We start from the raw sequence: 16,624 nt of genomic DNA on the forward strand, positions 1-16,624 counted from the left end.
GTGTGCCAGCTGCTTTGTAGGTTCTTTTTTTTTTTTTTTTTTTTGAGATGGAGTCTCGCTCTGTCACCCAGGCTGGAGTGCAGTGGCTGGATCTCAGCTCACTGCAAGCTCTGCCTCCCAGGTTTACACCATTCTCCTGCCTCAGCCTCCTGAGTAGCTGGGACTACAGGTGCCCGCCGCCTTGCCCGGCTAGTTTTTTTTGTATTTCTTTTTTAGTAGAGATGGGATTTCACCGTGTTAGCCAGGATGGTCTCGATCTCCTGACCTCGTGATCCGCCCATCTCAGCCTCCCAAAGTGCTGGGATTACAGGCTTGAGCCACCGCGCCCAGCCTGTAGGTTCTATATGAAACGTATTTAAGGAGTTTACAACCTAGAATACTTTAATTTTATATTTTTTCTTTCTTTTTTTTTTTTTTCCGAGACAGAGTCTTGCTCTGTCCCCAGGCTGGAGTGCAGTGGCACAATCTCAGCTCACTACAACCTCCACCTCCCGGGTTCAAGCGATTCTCCTGGCTCAGTCTCCTGAGAGCTGGGATTACAGGCGTGCATCACCACGCCTGGCTGATTGTTGTGTTTTTAATAGAGATGGGTTTCACCACATCGGCCAGGAAGGTCTTGATCTCCTGACCTTGTGATCCACCCACCTCAGCCTCCCAAAGTGCTGGAATTACAGTCATGAGCCACTGCACCTGGCCAATTTTTTTTCTTTAGCTACTGAAATTTCCCAGAATTTTATCTTTGGCCCTCTTATTTTCTGTAATCTCTCCTGGTACAATCTCATTTTTGCCCATGCCTTCCATAACATCTACGCCAATGGCCTCCTAATCAATGTTTTAAGGCCTAACTTCTTTCCTAAGAAGTTAGGAAATGTTTAGATCCACATTTCTAGGTTTCCAGGAGCCAAGGTTCTTCAAGCACAATATGTGTCAAATTCATTATTTTCTTCCTCAAATACACTTCTCTGTTTCTTTTTTTTTTTTTTTTTTTTTGAGACGGAGTTTCGCTCTTGTTGCCCAGGCTGGAGTGCAATGGTGCAATCTCAGCTCACCGCAACCTCCGCCTCCCAGGTTCAAGCAATTCTCCTGCCTCAGTCTCCCGAGTAGCTGGGATTACAGGCATGCACCACCACACCTGGCTAATTTTGTATTTTTAGTAGAGACGGGGTTTCTCCATGTTGAGGCTGGTCTCAAACTCCTGACCTCAAGTGATCCGTCCACCTTGGCCTCCCAAAGTGCTAGGATTACAGGTGTGAGCCACTGCGCCCGGCTCTGTTTCTTTACTCAGTGCACAACAATACCCTGCCATTTGTCCCCCATTGATCAAGTCAGAATCATCAGTTGGTTTTTGATTCCTTCCTTTCCTTTTGGCTTTATCTCTGATCAGCTACCAAGTTCCATAGATTACACCTTAGAATTAGGCCTGACCTTGTGTGGGTGACACACTTTAAAAGACACACAGGGCCAGGTGCAGTGGCTCACACCTATAATCCTAGCACTTTGGGAGGCTGAAGCAGGAAGATGACTTGAGCACAGGAGTTCAAGACCAGCCTGAGTAACATAAGGAGACCTTGTCTTTAATAAAATATTAAAAAAAGAAAAAAAAAAAAAAAGTCATAGACCCCTGCAGCACACCAACCAAAGGATAATCCAGGATGCAGGAGTGGGAGTGAGTGTCAATGAAGACTGGAAACTGACACAGCAGGACCTAGGAAATAGATGCCTGGAGAGCAGAAAGCCCCACAGGAAGGTGCAACAGCCTCTCAGTAAACTCTTAGAGCCTTTCAAGAGTTTGGGGCAAGACTGAAACATAGACCCAACTCCGTAAGTTCCTTGAAAGAAATAATAGACATAGAAGAAAATATCCAGCACCTAAATACCCTCAAACTTTTCTTGAGAAATATAAAGAAGATTTTTTAAAGTGCAAGTATCATTCATATTAACAAAACCCTAAACTGATGACTATGAACATTTTTTGTATTCGCCTTTTAAAAAAAAATTGTAGATATTGAAGTCTTCTCTTTAACTACAAACCTTCATCTTATGTCTGTTTCTTTCCTCCAAGGGCATTCACTATCATGAGTTTATGCATCTTTCCATAACATCTTTAATATTTTATATAATATATATATACATGAAATCATACAGATGTAACTTAACTCCAGTTTGGCTGCTCACTGCTCAGATGCCAAACTCAAGAGACTAGGATTGGTGGGAGGAAAAGCAGGTTAATTCAGAAGCCAGCAACCTGAGGAGATGCAGACTAGAGTCATGAAACTATCCCAAATGCCCTAGGCTGGCCAGAGGGATTTTAAAGGGGAAGGGGCTTGGAAAACCATGTGCACGAGTTAGCTACCTGCAGGTCAGCATGTATTGTTCTGATTATTATCTTGAGTAATGGGCCATCTAGTGGTCAGCTAGACTGGAACAGGTTTGTAGATTAACTGCTCAGTGTTTTTCTTCTCCAGGGGACATTTCGCAACCTTTCTTTTTATCTCATGGCTAGTTCCTGGAATTCTTAAGCAAGCACTGTTTAAGAAAGTTAAGCATGGTAAAAGAAAGAATGGTTATTTGCCTCCAAAACGAAGTGATGGCTTCACAGTCCCTTTTTGTATTTCTAAATGATTATAACTAGTATCATACTATACTTATCATTCTGTAACTTACCTTTTTCTTTTAATACTTTTTAGTTATTTTAGATATAGTAGTATAAGTAAATATAACTCACTCCTTTTCATTGCCATGCAGCATTTTATTTTACAAATATGTCACATAGTATATATTCTTTATCCATTCGTATCTTGACGGACAATCATTTCCAAATTTCAATATTACAAACAATGTGATAACGAACATCTTCATATGTCTCTTTGTGCACATGTGTGAGAGTTTCTCTAGGGTATATCCCAGGAGATAGAATTGCTGGAACATAAGGAATGCATATTTACAGTTTTATCAGATTTTGCCAGATTTCTCTTCAAGGTGACTAAAAAATTCTTTTCTACTCTAAATGTTTAGTCCCAGACCCTATTGTAAAACATGAGGAACTAAACTAGACCATATTAAGAACTTAGAGGTAGCCTAGGGTCTGGAACAAAAGCAAATCAAATAGCCTACTTCTTTCCTCCAAGTCACACTTAAAATTTGAATTTCAGGGCAGTCTTCAAGGGACAGGTCAGTGGGAAGAAGAGAACACAAAAAGCTAGAGAAGTTGTATTTGCTTTACCTTGAGGGAAGAGCTGTCCAGACCCCCACTCCTTAAGGACTCTAGGGCCGAGACACCCAAGAGTACCAAAGAGAAAGAGAGATAAGAGTAAGAGCTTATAAAAGCCGGGCACGGTGGCTCACACCTATAATCCCAGCACTTTGGGAGGCTGAGGCGGGTGGATCACCTGAGGTCAGGAGTTCGAGACCAGCCTGGCCAACATGGTGAAACCCCGTCTCTACCAAAAATACAAAAATTAGCTGGGTCGTGGTGGCACGTGCCTGTAGTCCCACCTACTTTGGAGGCTGAGGCAGGAGAATCACCTGAACCTGGGAGGCGGAAGTTGCAGAGAGCCAAGATTGTGCCATTGCACTCCAGCCTGGGCAATAGAGCAAGAGTTCGTCTGAAGGGAAAAAAAAGCGGAGTAAGAGCTTATACCTATTGAATACTTACTATAATCCAGAACTATTTTAAGTATGTTCATATATTTAATCTTTATAATTGATCCCAAAGGATGAGTCCATTGTTTCTATTTATTGCCATTGCCTTTTTTCAAATATGTAACTAAAGTACGGGGAGGGTATATCATGGGCCAAATAGACAAGTGGAGAGGCAGCCTGGCTGTATAGATAAGTGGAGAGGCAGTCTGGCCGCATAACGGCACTCATATACCTTTCTAGCCTGCTAAAAGAAGAGAGACTTCCAAAAGCCAAAATCCCAGAAGAGATCCAATATCAAATGTGGGCCAATCTTTGAAAATGTGACTGTCTTTGAACCTGAGCAATCCATAGAAGTATTTCTCCTCCTTGAGAGCAGTGTGAGGGGATTGAAAAGAGAGGAGTTTTCAATTCTTACCCCCTAAAAGTCAATAGAATAGAAAATAAGTTTCTGATGTTTTTAGAGAAAGAATTAGGAAAAGGCCCCTAGTTGTGGAGGGGCAAGTTCCAATTAATATCAAAACAATAATTTTAAAAATAATTAAAGCAATTAGAGCAAAGCCTGAGAACAACCTAAATGTCTACAGAAAGGGAAATGGCTTAAATAGCTTTGGTGCATCTGTACCAAAATACTATAATTTAATGTATAAAATCACTTGTAAAAGAACGAGGAAATTTTATGTATTAATCTAGATCTCTAAGGCATATTACTAAATAGAAAAGAAGCCAAGTACAGGATAATGTAAACATTCTCCCACTATTTTGGTGTGGTTGGGATGGAAAGGTAGATGGGAAGGCTATATTGTTGCATCTACTATTTGTAAGAATGTACAAGAAACAATGGTCATCTTCTGTTGGGAGGTGGAGGGGGACAGGGACTGCTAGAAGGGGACTTTTCATTATATATCCCTTTGTGCTTTTGGGTTTTTGGGGTGTTTTTGGAAAAGGTCTCTGTCACTCAGGCTGGATGCAGTGGCACAATCTCAGTTTACTGCAGCTCTACCTCTTGGGCTCAAGTAATCCTCCCACCTTAGCCTCCCAAGTAGCTGAGACTATAGGTGCATGCCACCATGTCTGTCTAATGTTTTGCATTTTTTGTAGAGACAAGGTCTCATATGATACCCAGGCTTCACTTTTGGATTTTTGAATCATGTGAGGGTTTTACCTCTTTAAAAATGCTTAAAGTACATTTTAAAAATGAAAATGAAAAAGAAACACAAATTTTTTAAGTGAGGGGAAGTGGGAGAGCGAGTAAAGTGGTCTGAGTCTCAGACATCTGAGGCCTTGGGGAGTGGGGACTCCTGGGCGACTGAGAGAGTGAAGAGATGTTATGGGGGGGATGAGCCCAATCCTCTCTGATACTTTTCGATGGGTATTAGTAGAGACTTGAATTTGCTTTTCGACTAAGTAATAATGATCATTAAAATTTCCTGTGAGGTAGTAAGTTCTGTGTCAATGGCAGCACTCAAAGACAAGTGAGATAAACACTCCAGGGATATTGGGAAAGGGGACTTGGGGCCTCATATAGGAATTTAGATTCCATGGCATGTACAGATTTTACAATCTAGAATTATATGATTTACTTTTTCATGCCTCATGTTCATGGGTCAGTGCCTTGACTCAAAAACTATTTATTTTATCTCTGTTAACTTTAGAGTGTAATTCTTTTATCAAGAATCAATTTGTAGCTTGTGTGCTAGCTAACAATGTTGTAATCACAGAAGATGTGCTGTTCACATTTGTTTACCGAATGTTTTGGAGGTATTCCAAAAATCTTCCCTTCCTTTGTAAAGTGGTGACTTACTTTGGAATTGTGTGTTTTAAAATGTTATTTTCTTGTAAAGAATAAAGTTGTATAAACTAATTGAAAGCCAAAAGGGATTCAGTGTTCTAAATATTTATTTATTTTATTTTGTCTTAAAGGTTAACAGCTTTTGCTTTAAGAGTACTTGGACAAGTACATAAATATGTAGAGCAGAACCAAAATTCAATATGTAATTCTTTATTGTGGCTGGTTGAGAATTATCAGTTAGATAATGGATCTTTCAAGGAAAATTCACCGTATCAACCAATAAAATTACAGGTAAGGAAACCAAATGCAAAAATTGGCAATAGTTTTATTTACAGTTTGAGTTTTATTCTCATCCGATTATGGGAGGATGAAGAAGAAGAAGGGAAAAAAATGTAATTCTACAAGAAATTCCTTTTGTAAACAAGCAAAAAATACAAAGGTCTTCCCATAATATCTGAAGTGAAGCGATCTTCAGACAGTTCACTAGAGATCAGAGAAGTGATATCTTAGACCTCTCATTTATCAGGGTGGAGGGAAAGGGGCAAGTGAAAGCACTCAAGCGAGATAGACCCAGGGCTTATTGAGAAATGAGAAGCAGGAAGGGAAAAAGTGGGAGATAAGGCTTAAAACACAGAGTAGAGGCCAGGCGCGATGGCTCACACCTGTAATTCCAGCACTTTGGGAGACCAAGGCAGGTGGATCATGAGGTCAGGAGTTCAAAACCAGCCTGACCAATATGGTGAAACCCCATCTCTACTAAAAATACAAAAATTAGCTGGGCGTGGTGGTGCGCGCCTGTAGTACCAGCTACTCAGAAGGCTGAGGCCAGAGGATAGCTTGAACCGGGGAGATGGAGGTTGCAGTGAGCCGAGATCACGCCGTTGCACTCCAAACTGGGTGACAGAGTGAGACTCTATCTCAAAAACAAAACAAACAAAAAAACCCACAGAGTAGAACCAGGTCATTTCACTTTAAAGACACCATTTCACTCTCCTTTTAAAACATTGCTTCTTTTTAGGGTACCTTGCCTGTTGAAGCCCGAGAGAACAGCTTATATCTTACAGCCTTTACTGTGATTGGAATTAGAAAGGCTTTTGATATATGCCCCCTGGTGGTAAGTAACTGTTTTCTTTCTCTCACACCCATCATCTCTTTCTGTAACATATACTGAAGGGGCCACCAATCAGAAGACCTTTAGTTTCAAAAGCTTCTTTTCCTTCTTTCCAATTACTTGAAAATAACTTAAACTCCAGAATTGAAAGATTTCAGAACAATGATAGATATTAGAAACCACCTAGTCCAACCTACTCATTGACAGTTGAGAAAGCTGAGGACTGTAAGTAAGGTGAATTCAATTGCCCAGTGTCACAGGCTAATATATTGTAGAGCTGGGTCTAAAACTGATAGCTGGAACTGTGATGGGAGAATGATCCAGTGCCCCCAGCTTCTCTGTCTTATCTTTGCGAAATCCTGCTTTATATATGTTACTGTTGTCCTATAGTGAAAGCACTCTGTATTGTGCAAGTACTGAGGATACACAACAGCAAATGCGTATCCTCCAAATCCTTCCAAACAACATTTGCTTGGAAACGGGGGAGAAAAGTGATGAGCCACCTAAGTGAATCAACATAGAAGATTTCCAAGGTTGACATGGAAAATCTCAAGTGGATTTGCAAAACTGGAATCATAAAACAAAACCATTTGTTTTCAGTTTGTTTCAAAAGCTTAACAAGACAAAATAATCAATGAAGACTAGTTTCCAGGGGCCTAGAGGACCAGTTGGCACCTAGTGGCCACATGGGTGAGAGATGCATGTGGAGCTGGGAGAGAAGGAGCCAGGCAGGATGTTAGCAGCATTGCAGCAGGCTTTCTCCTGGGCCACTTGTCCAACACAACCATTTTGGTGGTGTCGGGACTGGTGATCGGGACTATTTACCCAGGCATTCTTAGGATCTAAAAGTATTTTGGCAGTTTAGATTTCTTTCTGCTACTTATTGTTTTATTTTTTTAAAGTATAACTCCTCTTGAACCTGTGTGCCTGTTGCAACTCCGCTGAGAGGGAACGATAAAAGTTGTGTCTATGGGCCGGGCGCGGTGGCTCACGCCTGTAATCCCAGCACTTTGGGAGGCCGAGGCGGGCGGATCACGAGGTCACCAGATGGAGACCATCCCGGCAAACACGGTGAAACCCGTCTCTACTAAGAATACAAAAAAATTAGCCGGGCGTGTGGCGGGCGCCTGTAGTCCCAGCTACTCGAGAGGCTGAGGCAGGAGAATGGCGTGAACTCAGGAGGCGGAGCTTGCAGTGAGCCGAGATCGAGCCACTGCACCCCAGCCTGGGTGACAGCGAGACTTCCTCTCAAAAAAAAAAAAAAAACTTGTGTCTATGCTTGGTGGCTTTTCTTCCTGGAGACTAGGTCTGATGGTGTAATCAGAAACTAAAGGCACAAAACCTCTGAAAGGAAGGTGAGAATTCAGAGGCAAAAAGCTTAACCTGATTTGGACAACCTCACTGTCCCTTCCAAGATTATGCTCTGCTCCTTCTCTCGGAGGGATTTTCTTCACTGGGAAGCCATCCGTTTCCATTAGGTCAGTCCTCTTTTCACCCCCATCTTCCTTGCTCCAGGATAGTGGGATCTAAGGGTAGTTCGTATCACTTGATAGGTGGTTGCTTGACATAGAAACTGAAGTATCTTCTCTTGTTTCCAGAAAATCAACACAGCTCTAATTAAAGCTGACACCTTTCTGCTTGAAAATACACTGCCAGCCCAGAGCACCTTTACATTGGCCATTTCTGCCTATGCTCTTTCCCTGGGAGATAAAACTCACCCACAGTTTCGTTCAATTGTTTCAGCTTTGAAGAGAGAAGCTTTGGTTAAAGGTATAACTTGTTCCATACATTTATTCAGCGAGCATTCACTAAGACATAAAGTCTGCCAAATCTGGGAAGTGGGTAGTGACATGCAAACTTGAGTAAGATTCAATTCCTTCCTCAAGGAACAAACCATCACAATACAATGTAATGTGTGCTGTTATTCATTCATTTATTCACGCATTCATTCAGCAAGCATTTATTCTTTTTTTTAAGACAGGTTCTCGCTCTGTCACCCAGGCTGGAATACAGTGACATGATCGTGGCTCACTGCAGCCTCGATCTCCTGGGCTCAAGTGATCCTCCCACCTCAGCCTGCCAAGTGGCTGGGACTACAGGTGCACACCACTGAGCCCAGTTAATTTTTTTCTATTTTGCAGATACGCGTCTCACTATGTTTCCCAGGATGATCTCAAATGCCTGGGCTCAAGCACTCCTACTGCCTCAGCTTTCCAAAGTGCTAGGATCACAGGCATGAGCCACCACACCTGTTCTCTATTTATTCCTTTATTCAATAAATATGCATTGAGTATCCTATGGACACCTTCTATACATCTGGCACTATTCCAGTCTCTGGGAATAAAGGAATAAACAAAACAGGCTCCCCAAAATCCAGGCTGTCATGAAACTTAAATTCTAACTGGGAAGACACAAACATGATAAATAAGTAAAGCTTTATGAATAGGTGGTGATGGCTGATATGAAGAAAAATAAAGCAGGGAAAGGAGACAAGGTGAGAGGATGGGTTATAATTTCAGACAGGATGACTGGGCTTAAGTTTCACTGAGAGAATGGTGTTTGAGTCAAGAGCTGAAAGGAGGTGAAGAAGCAAGTCCTGTGGCTATCTAGAACGGTGTACCTGGTGGAGAACAGCACATGCAAATGCCCTGAGGCATGGGCATGCCTGGTGCTCCAAGAATGGCAAGGAGGCCAGTGTGACTGCAGAGGAGTGAGAAGAGGAGTAGGAAGTGAGGTCAGGGAAGGAAAAGGTGAGGGAACAAAGGAAGGTCATCTGAGGCATTAGAGAGACTCTTCAGGGCTTCTGTAAACAGTTGTGCAGTGGACAAAGCACCTAAGCAATCAAGTGAATCGAGGCTGAAATCCAGCCTGTGCTCCACTCCCCTGCCCACGTACCCTAGTTTAGGGCTGCTTCCACTGAGAGCAAAGAGTGCCCATGTCTTATCCACAGCAATGTGCCATGGGGACCAGAAGGAGCCCTAGAACTTTAATTTCAGCTTTGAGAGTGAAAAGGGGAGCCACTGGGGGATTTTAAGCAAAGGAGTGCATGACCTGGCTTATATTTCACCAGGTTTGTTATAAAAGTATGTGTTTGGTTTTGAAAAATAAAGATACTGCTTCCTATAGGTCGAGAGACAAAAAATAGAAAGAGAGTAGCAGTGATTATTGGCATGACTGGGCACTTTGGAGTCCTCTTCTAGCTAAGGTTTTCTAGAAGTTTTATAAATCTTACTGAGGTTTATGACCATCTACAAAATATGATTTGTGTCATCATTTAAAAATTACTATATTTTGACATATGCCTCAAAACCACTTGTATGATACTTCAAAAATAACACAAAAGAAATGTCTTGGGTATTGTGAGATATGGATCATAAAATCATAGAATTTAAGAGCTAGAAGGGAACTTAATAACCCAAGAATTGTTCCGGTTGAGTTTCTTTAAAATCCTAAACTCAACTCTTCATTTTCAATACAGCAAATCTGAGACTCTGAGAGGAAGGGTCAACATAATTTTCAAGGTCATGCAAATAATGTAGTTACGAATTATAAATATATACATCAAAATTTTTACTAACCTTCAAATATGATTTCCACATATACATTACTTTAAAAAGAAATAGTTTGTTCCAAAAAGGATTTGAGGTTTACAAGTTTAAATAACAAATATAATTTACAGCCTAATTTATGAAAAGTGCTGCATGTGTGAAATTGTCTTGAGTGCTTTAAATTGGAAAGAAATAATCAAAGACTGAACTAAGGCTTTAGGTGTAATCTCATAATTTCCAAGATGTAAATTTTCCTATCAGGGAAAAAGGTTCTCCAGTTGACTTTTTAGTGTCAGTAATAATAACAATAATAATAATTCCTTATATATGCGTGGTGCTTTCTAGTTTGCAACATCTTTTAATTTAGTATTTCATTTGAGTTTCACTGCATAGAAGAAAGTGTTATCTGTACTACAGGTATTAGGAAACTGAGTCACACAGAACTAAAGGAATTTGCCCAACGTGACATGGTAAGTTAGTAACGAAAGAAAGACTAGAAGCTGGGTCTACTGATTCCCAGTTTACTGTACTTTCCACTCTACTAAACTTCCCCTTCCTACTACATGTGTACTATGTTGATTTTAAAATACAGATTGAGGCCGGGTGTAGTGGCTTATGCCTGTAATCCCAGTACTTTGGGAGGCCAAGGTAGGAGGGTTGCTTGAGCCCAGGAGTTTGAGACCAGGCTGGGTAACATAACCGGGCATGGTGGCACATCCCTGTAGTCCCAGCCACTCAAGAAGCTGAGGTGGGAGCATCACTGAGCCCAAGAGATTGAGGCTGCAGTGAGCTACAATCACACCACTGCACTCCAGCCTGGGTGACAGCAAGATCCTGTCTCAAAACACACACACACAAAAAAAACGAAAAAAAGGTTGAGTGTTCTTTATCTGAACTGCTTGGGACCAGAAGTATTTCAGATTTCAGATTTTTTTTTCAGATTTTGGAACATTTACATATATAAAATGATATTTCTTGGGGATGGGACTCAAGGCTAAACATGAAATTCATTTATGTTTCATATGTACTTTCCTTTACACACAGCTTGAAAGTAATTTTACACAGTATTATCAATAATTTTGTGCATGAAACAAAGTTTTGACTGTATTTTGTCTGTGACCTGTCACATGAGGTCAGAGATGAAATTACCTACCCTGTGGCATCATGTCAGAGCTCAAAAACTTTCAGATTTGGGAGGCATTTCGTATTTCAGATTTTCAGATTAGGGATGCTCAATGTGTAAAGACAAGTAGCACCACATTAAGGGATCTCTCTTTGCATTGGTCATCTTTAGGAAGTTCCTCTAACAAGAAAAAGTAAGTAGCTTCTAGAAACTGGAAGGCCATAATACACCTGGTGGAATTATTGTGTCAAATTCACATTTTTAATCATATTAATGAATGTGATTTGTTGGTGTTCAGGTAATCCACCCATTTATCGTTTTTGGAAAGACAGTCTTCAACATAAAGACAGCTCTGTACCTAACACTGGTACAGCACGTATGGTAGAAACAACTGCCTATGCTTTACTCACCAGTCTGAACTTGAAAGACATAAATTATGTTAACCCAATCATCAAATGGCTATCAGAAGAGCAGAGGTATGGAGGTGGCTTTTATTCAACCCAGGTAACATTTCTTTGTCTTGTTTCATCTTCCTGTAGACATTTTTATTTTCTCCCACACCACGCTCATCTGGCCTCCATGGCTTTGTCCACCAAATGAGTGTGCAATAGATATGAATAATGTCTAGAATTGAAGGACCCCTAGAGGTTATCTGCATCAACACTCTTATTATACAGAAGAGGAAATTAGCTCAGGGAGTTTCACTCAGGGAATTCATGGCAGAGCCAGAATCAGAACTCATGTCTCCTGACTTTAAGCCCAGTACCTCCTTCATTATTCTAAATCACCATGAAAGGCTAGTAAGGTTATTAGCAATTATATCATATCCTATGTAATAAATAGTGGTTGCCATGTAGACAAAGGTATTGATGCTCCTTCTCCACAACGAAATAAATAAAAAGTGAGAGAAATACTGATTGTTATATGTTAATCTATCTAGCTATTTAATGTAAATTCATTTGAGTATGTATTTTTATTACAACCAATTATTATGCAGTTGTATAATAAATGTTTATATTCAAAGTTTAGATTGAATGCTAATATCTTCCCTGTTGCCTGGATGTTTAGATAATGATGGAGTGTGTATATTTATATATATAAAATTTAGACATAGAGAGGGCCTTCAGTATTAATTTACTGACCATCTAATGTGTTTTATCTTGGGTACAATTATAGGGTTAGCAGAAAAGAGTGCCCTATTGATTAGCATTTGCCCCCTAGATATAGGCAGAGGGAATGGCCACATTGTTTAACATCTCTGATCTAGTCACGTTTCTCAGTTTTATAGATGAGAAAGATGAGGTCCAAAAAGATAAAGTTTATTCATTTATTCCTTCAACAAATATTTATGTACCTACTAAATGCAATGGATATTACCTTAGTCCATTGTGTGTTGCTATAACAGAAAATGACACACTGGATAATTTATAATGGACAGAAATTTATTAGCTCATGGTTCTGCGTCCTAGGAAGTCCAAGATCAGGGGGCTGCACCTGATGAAGGCATTCTTGTTGCATTATTCCATGGTGGAAGGGCAAAGAGTAGGTGGAGTGGGGGGTTGGTGGGAGTGGGGTATAAACTCATCCTTTTATAACAAATTCACTTCTACAATAAGCAGCATTAATCCATTTATGAAAGTGGCACCCCCATGGCCCAAACACCTCCCATTAGGCCTCACCTCCTAACACTGCCACATTGGGGACCAAGCTTTCCGACACATGAACTTTGGGGGACACATTCAAACCACAGCAGGCATCAAGAAAAATATATTACCTACTTGCCTCATGAATCTTACATTGCAGTGGGGTAGGCTAACAATAAACCATAAATAAAAGCATTACAAATTGAGATGAGTGCTATAAAGGGCAAAAAGGTAACATTAAAACAGAGAATAATGGGAAAGGGGAGTTTATGGCCTTGTTGTGGAGATACTTAAGCTCAGACTGAAGGATGAGGAAGAGATAATCATGCAAAGACTCAGAGGAATTCTGCAAACAGTGATTTGCCTGAGGTTACATTTGCAGAACGTATAGAGGACCCAGATCTGAGGCCACGCTTCCTTCCTGTCCTTGCTAACAGCATCATCTTTATTGAGGAGGGAGAGATCTTTCTTCCCCCTCCACAATGGGGCTCTTAACCAGTCTTACTGCGTCAGCTGGAGTTTCATCTCCAGACAATGCTGCCCTACCCCCCATAAAAAGGGCATTTGTAAATAGGGAGTACATCAATGAACTAAACGTATTTTTGTGCCTTGCTGATTGTTGACAGGACACAATCAATGCCATCGAGGGCCTGACAGAATATTCACTCCTGGTTAAACAGCTCCGCTTGAATATGGACATCGATGTTGCTTACAAGCATAAAGGTCCCTTACATAATTATAAAATGACAGACAAGAATTTCCTTGGGAGGCCAGTAGAGGTAAATGAAGAACTTCGTGTAGTATTTTACAATTGGCTGAGACCATTGAAATCATCTGTCCCACTCTTCATTTTATAAATCTATCTTTTTGCTACTTAAACATATATTGAGTGTCTGTTATGTCCTAAGCAGGGATGCCTGCTATATCCTGGGCACTGAGGATTCAAAAATAAAACACAGTCAGCGTAGTGCAGGGAGATTGTCATTTAAGCAGATAGTGAAAAATAAGAGTCTTGATAGGTACATGGAAGTACAGAGGGGCCCTCCTGATCCTGGCTGAAAGATGGGAGGAGTTTGTTAGATGTGTCCAGCTGTCTGGGTTAAATCTGAAAAAATCAGAATGAGTTAGACAAGTGAAGAAAAAGGAAGAACATTCCAGACATAGATAACAGCACACAGAGCAGTACAGTGAGTGTAGGAGGGAAGGCATGTCTGGGAAGCTGCTAGTGGTTCCTTCTGGCCCTGGTCATACATGCAGACTGTGGCCAGGCTGGAGTCAGCCTTTAGGGTCCCCAGCTCCTTGCCCCATGTCCTTTGCTACTGCTGGATTTTTAAAGGTGGTAACTTTGATGGCTTATGAAAATTTCACAAAGAAAAAGACATGTTGGAAAAACTGTGTTCTCTATTAATATTAGCTGCCCACATATAGCTGCTAATACATATTTTTCTAATTACTGTGTTTACATTAAAGTATACTTAAATGTACAGTAATTGGAAATAGTCCTCACTGTTGACATCTTTCACAAGTTGGTGTTTGTTAAAAGTAAACAAGTATGAGAAATATATATATATATATTTTGAGATGGAGTTTCGCTCTTGTTGCCCAGGTTGGAGTGCAATGGTGCAACCTCGGCTTACTGCAACCTCCGTCTCCCAGGTTCAAGCAATTCTCCTGCCTCAGCCTCCCAAGTAGGTGGGATTACAGGCGCCTGCCACCACACCCAGCTCATTTTTTGTATTTTTCGTAGATACGGGATTTCACCATTTGGCCAGGCTGGTCTCAAACTCCTGACCTCTGGTGATCCACTCACCTTGGCCTCCCAAAGTGCTGGAATTACAGGCGTGAGCCACCATGCCCAGTGGAGAAATAAAATTTCATGCAAAAATTGCAAACTGGTGGCCCATACTAAAAAAAAAGGATATGGATATAAACATAGACGTAGATCTACGCCAACATTTAAAGATCCAGAGATTTCAAATAAAAACCTGATTCCCAACTTCCCTTAATAAACCAAAAGACCTGGCAGCAAGGCACTGGGCATTGGCATGGCTTCTGCAATTTACTGCAGTCCCCACCAGTCACAGGATGTATGCATGTGCATTTATGTTCATACCTGCTTTGTGTCCAGGCCTCTGCAGGCATTTGTGCTTGTGGTCCCTAGTTTGGGAATACGTCTTCTTTCCCTGGGATCATTTAGAGTTCACCAGAGATTCATGTTCTGAGTCTGAGCTCTAAAGAGGATCTCTTGACCTTCCAGCTACCTGAGGTAGCTGGAATTATTCTTTTCTATAGGGATAATGCTGTAAGAGGCCTCTTGTCATCCTAGCAAAATTTAAACCTTAGCCCAGGATGCTGCTTCCACGTAACACCTGGGCTGTTATTATCCAGTGTGGAATTTTCTACTCCAGCATTTCCTGAAATGTGTTCCGTGAAAGAGTGTTAGGTGGTTGAGTGTGCATGAAAAACTCTAGCTTAAATGAAGTTAAACAAGTTTTTTAATCCAGAATTCCCCTGTTCTGTAATGTGTATGTGATTAAGTGTGGTGACTCTGGGTGTGAAAAGGGGCAGAGGCAGAGAACAGTGCACAGCATTTCCCAAACTTATTTGTCATGCATGCTTTTCACATGCAGTATCTCAAGACACTCGTTTTCCAGCAAATGCTGCTATATTCTATCAGGGAGAACAAGAACGTTGACCTACTTTCCTACATTTACTAAAATTTGAAGGAAAGACTGAGAAACTTTAACATATGCCCAATCCCTCTTGCATTATTGTGCTAAGCAAAGGAAAGGGGAGGCTTGGAATAAAGGAAGGGCCAACTCCTCGGGCTCAAAATTATCTCTCCCCTACTTTCCACAAATTAGGGAGCATTTGGATGACAAAGTTCCTCTGGGCAGGAGAATGAGTTAACTCCATTTATGTCTTCACTTTCCTACTAGCAGAGTGGGAAGAAGAGCAGCAGCAACTAAGGATTTGGCAGGCTTGAGTGGGGTGCTAGTGGTTTGGGGTGGGGTGCCAGGGGTTTCTGCAAACAAAGGCCATGACAAGTGGAAAAGATAAATCATCAAGAGATGGAAAAAGGGTACAAAGGAGGAACTCAGAGAGGACCAAAGATAGATGCACCCACTTTCAAGTTATGTGGAGGTTCCCTGCTCTGGGTTCTGATGAAAACGATCTCCATTGGCACACAGGATGCTGATTCCTGAGCTAGGCACAGAAAGGAATTTATTCAGTTGGCAAAAGGAGATGAAGATCCAGATTTACCACGGCCATATGTAAATGAAAATGTAACCAGAAGTGACCTCTGACATGCTGCTTTTGTTGGTTCACTCAGGAGATCTCAGACATCTTATTTACATGTAGAAGGGAAAGGGGAAAATACTAGCCTTGTTTAGCACCTGCCGTGGGCATAGGATTTTCAGTGTCTCATCCAGTTACTCTCAGAGGAGATCTGAGAGAGGAGGCTGGTAGGTGTCAGCCCACTTTTCATGACTCTATCCTCCCTCCCTATCAAATGATGAAAGAAAGCATGGTTTCTCTATTGTCTTTCCAGGTGCTTCTCAATGATGACCTCGTTGTCAGTACAGGATTTGGCAGTGGCTTGGCTACGGTACATGTAAGTATTTAATTGATATCCAATAATGAGTTATGTGTCTATTTGTACTAAGTAAGCATTTTGGGGGATTTATGTGTTATTCATAAAGGCTTATTTCTTCATTTTAGCCACTTGGCAGTTGCAATTTTTTTTCTTTTTTCTTTTTTCTTTTT

General features: G+C 41.0%; 1 protein-coding gene across 1 annotated transcript in view; it reads left to right on the forward strand.

Moving 5' to 3' along the window:
* C5 (complement C5) overlaps nucleotides 1-16,624 on the forward strand; it is a 99,201-nt gene that overhangs the window by 63,019 nt on the left and 19,558 nt on the right. The window contains exons 26-31 of the mRNA XM_025358789.1: nucleotides 5,563-5,722; nucleotides 6,450-6,545; nucleotides 8,141-8,312; nucleotides 11,512-11,717; nucleotides 13,483-13,635; nucleotides 16,410-16,472. Of these exons, the coding sequence (XP_025214574.1) occupies nucleotides 5,563-5,722; nucleotides 6,450-6,545; nucleotides 8,141-8,312; nucleotides 11,512-11,717; nucleotides 13,483-13,635; nucleotides 16,410-16,472 (850 nt within the window). The remainder of the gene's footprint in view (nucleotides 1-5,562; nucleotides 5,723-6,449; nucleotides 6,546-8,140; nucleotides 8,313-11,511; nucleotides 11,718-13,482; nucleotides 13,636-16,409; nucleotides 16,473-16,624) is intronic.

This window comes from Theropithecus gelada, chromosome 15, assembly GCF_003255815.1.
Source record: "Theropithecus gelada isolate Dixy chromosome 15, Tgel_1.0, whole genome shotgun sequence".
Classification (NCBI taxonomy): Eukaryota; Metazoa; Chordata; class Mammalia; order Primates; family Cercopithecidae; genus Theropithecus; species Theropithecus gelada.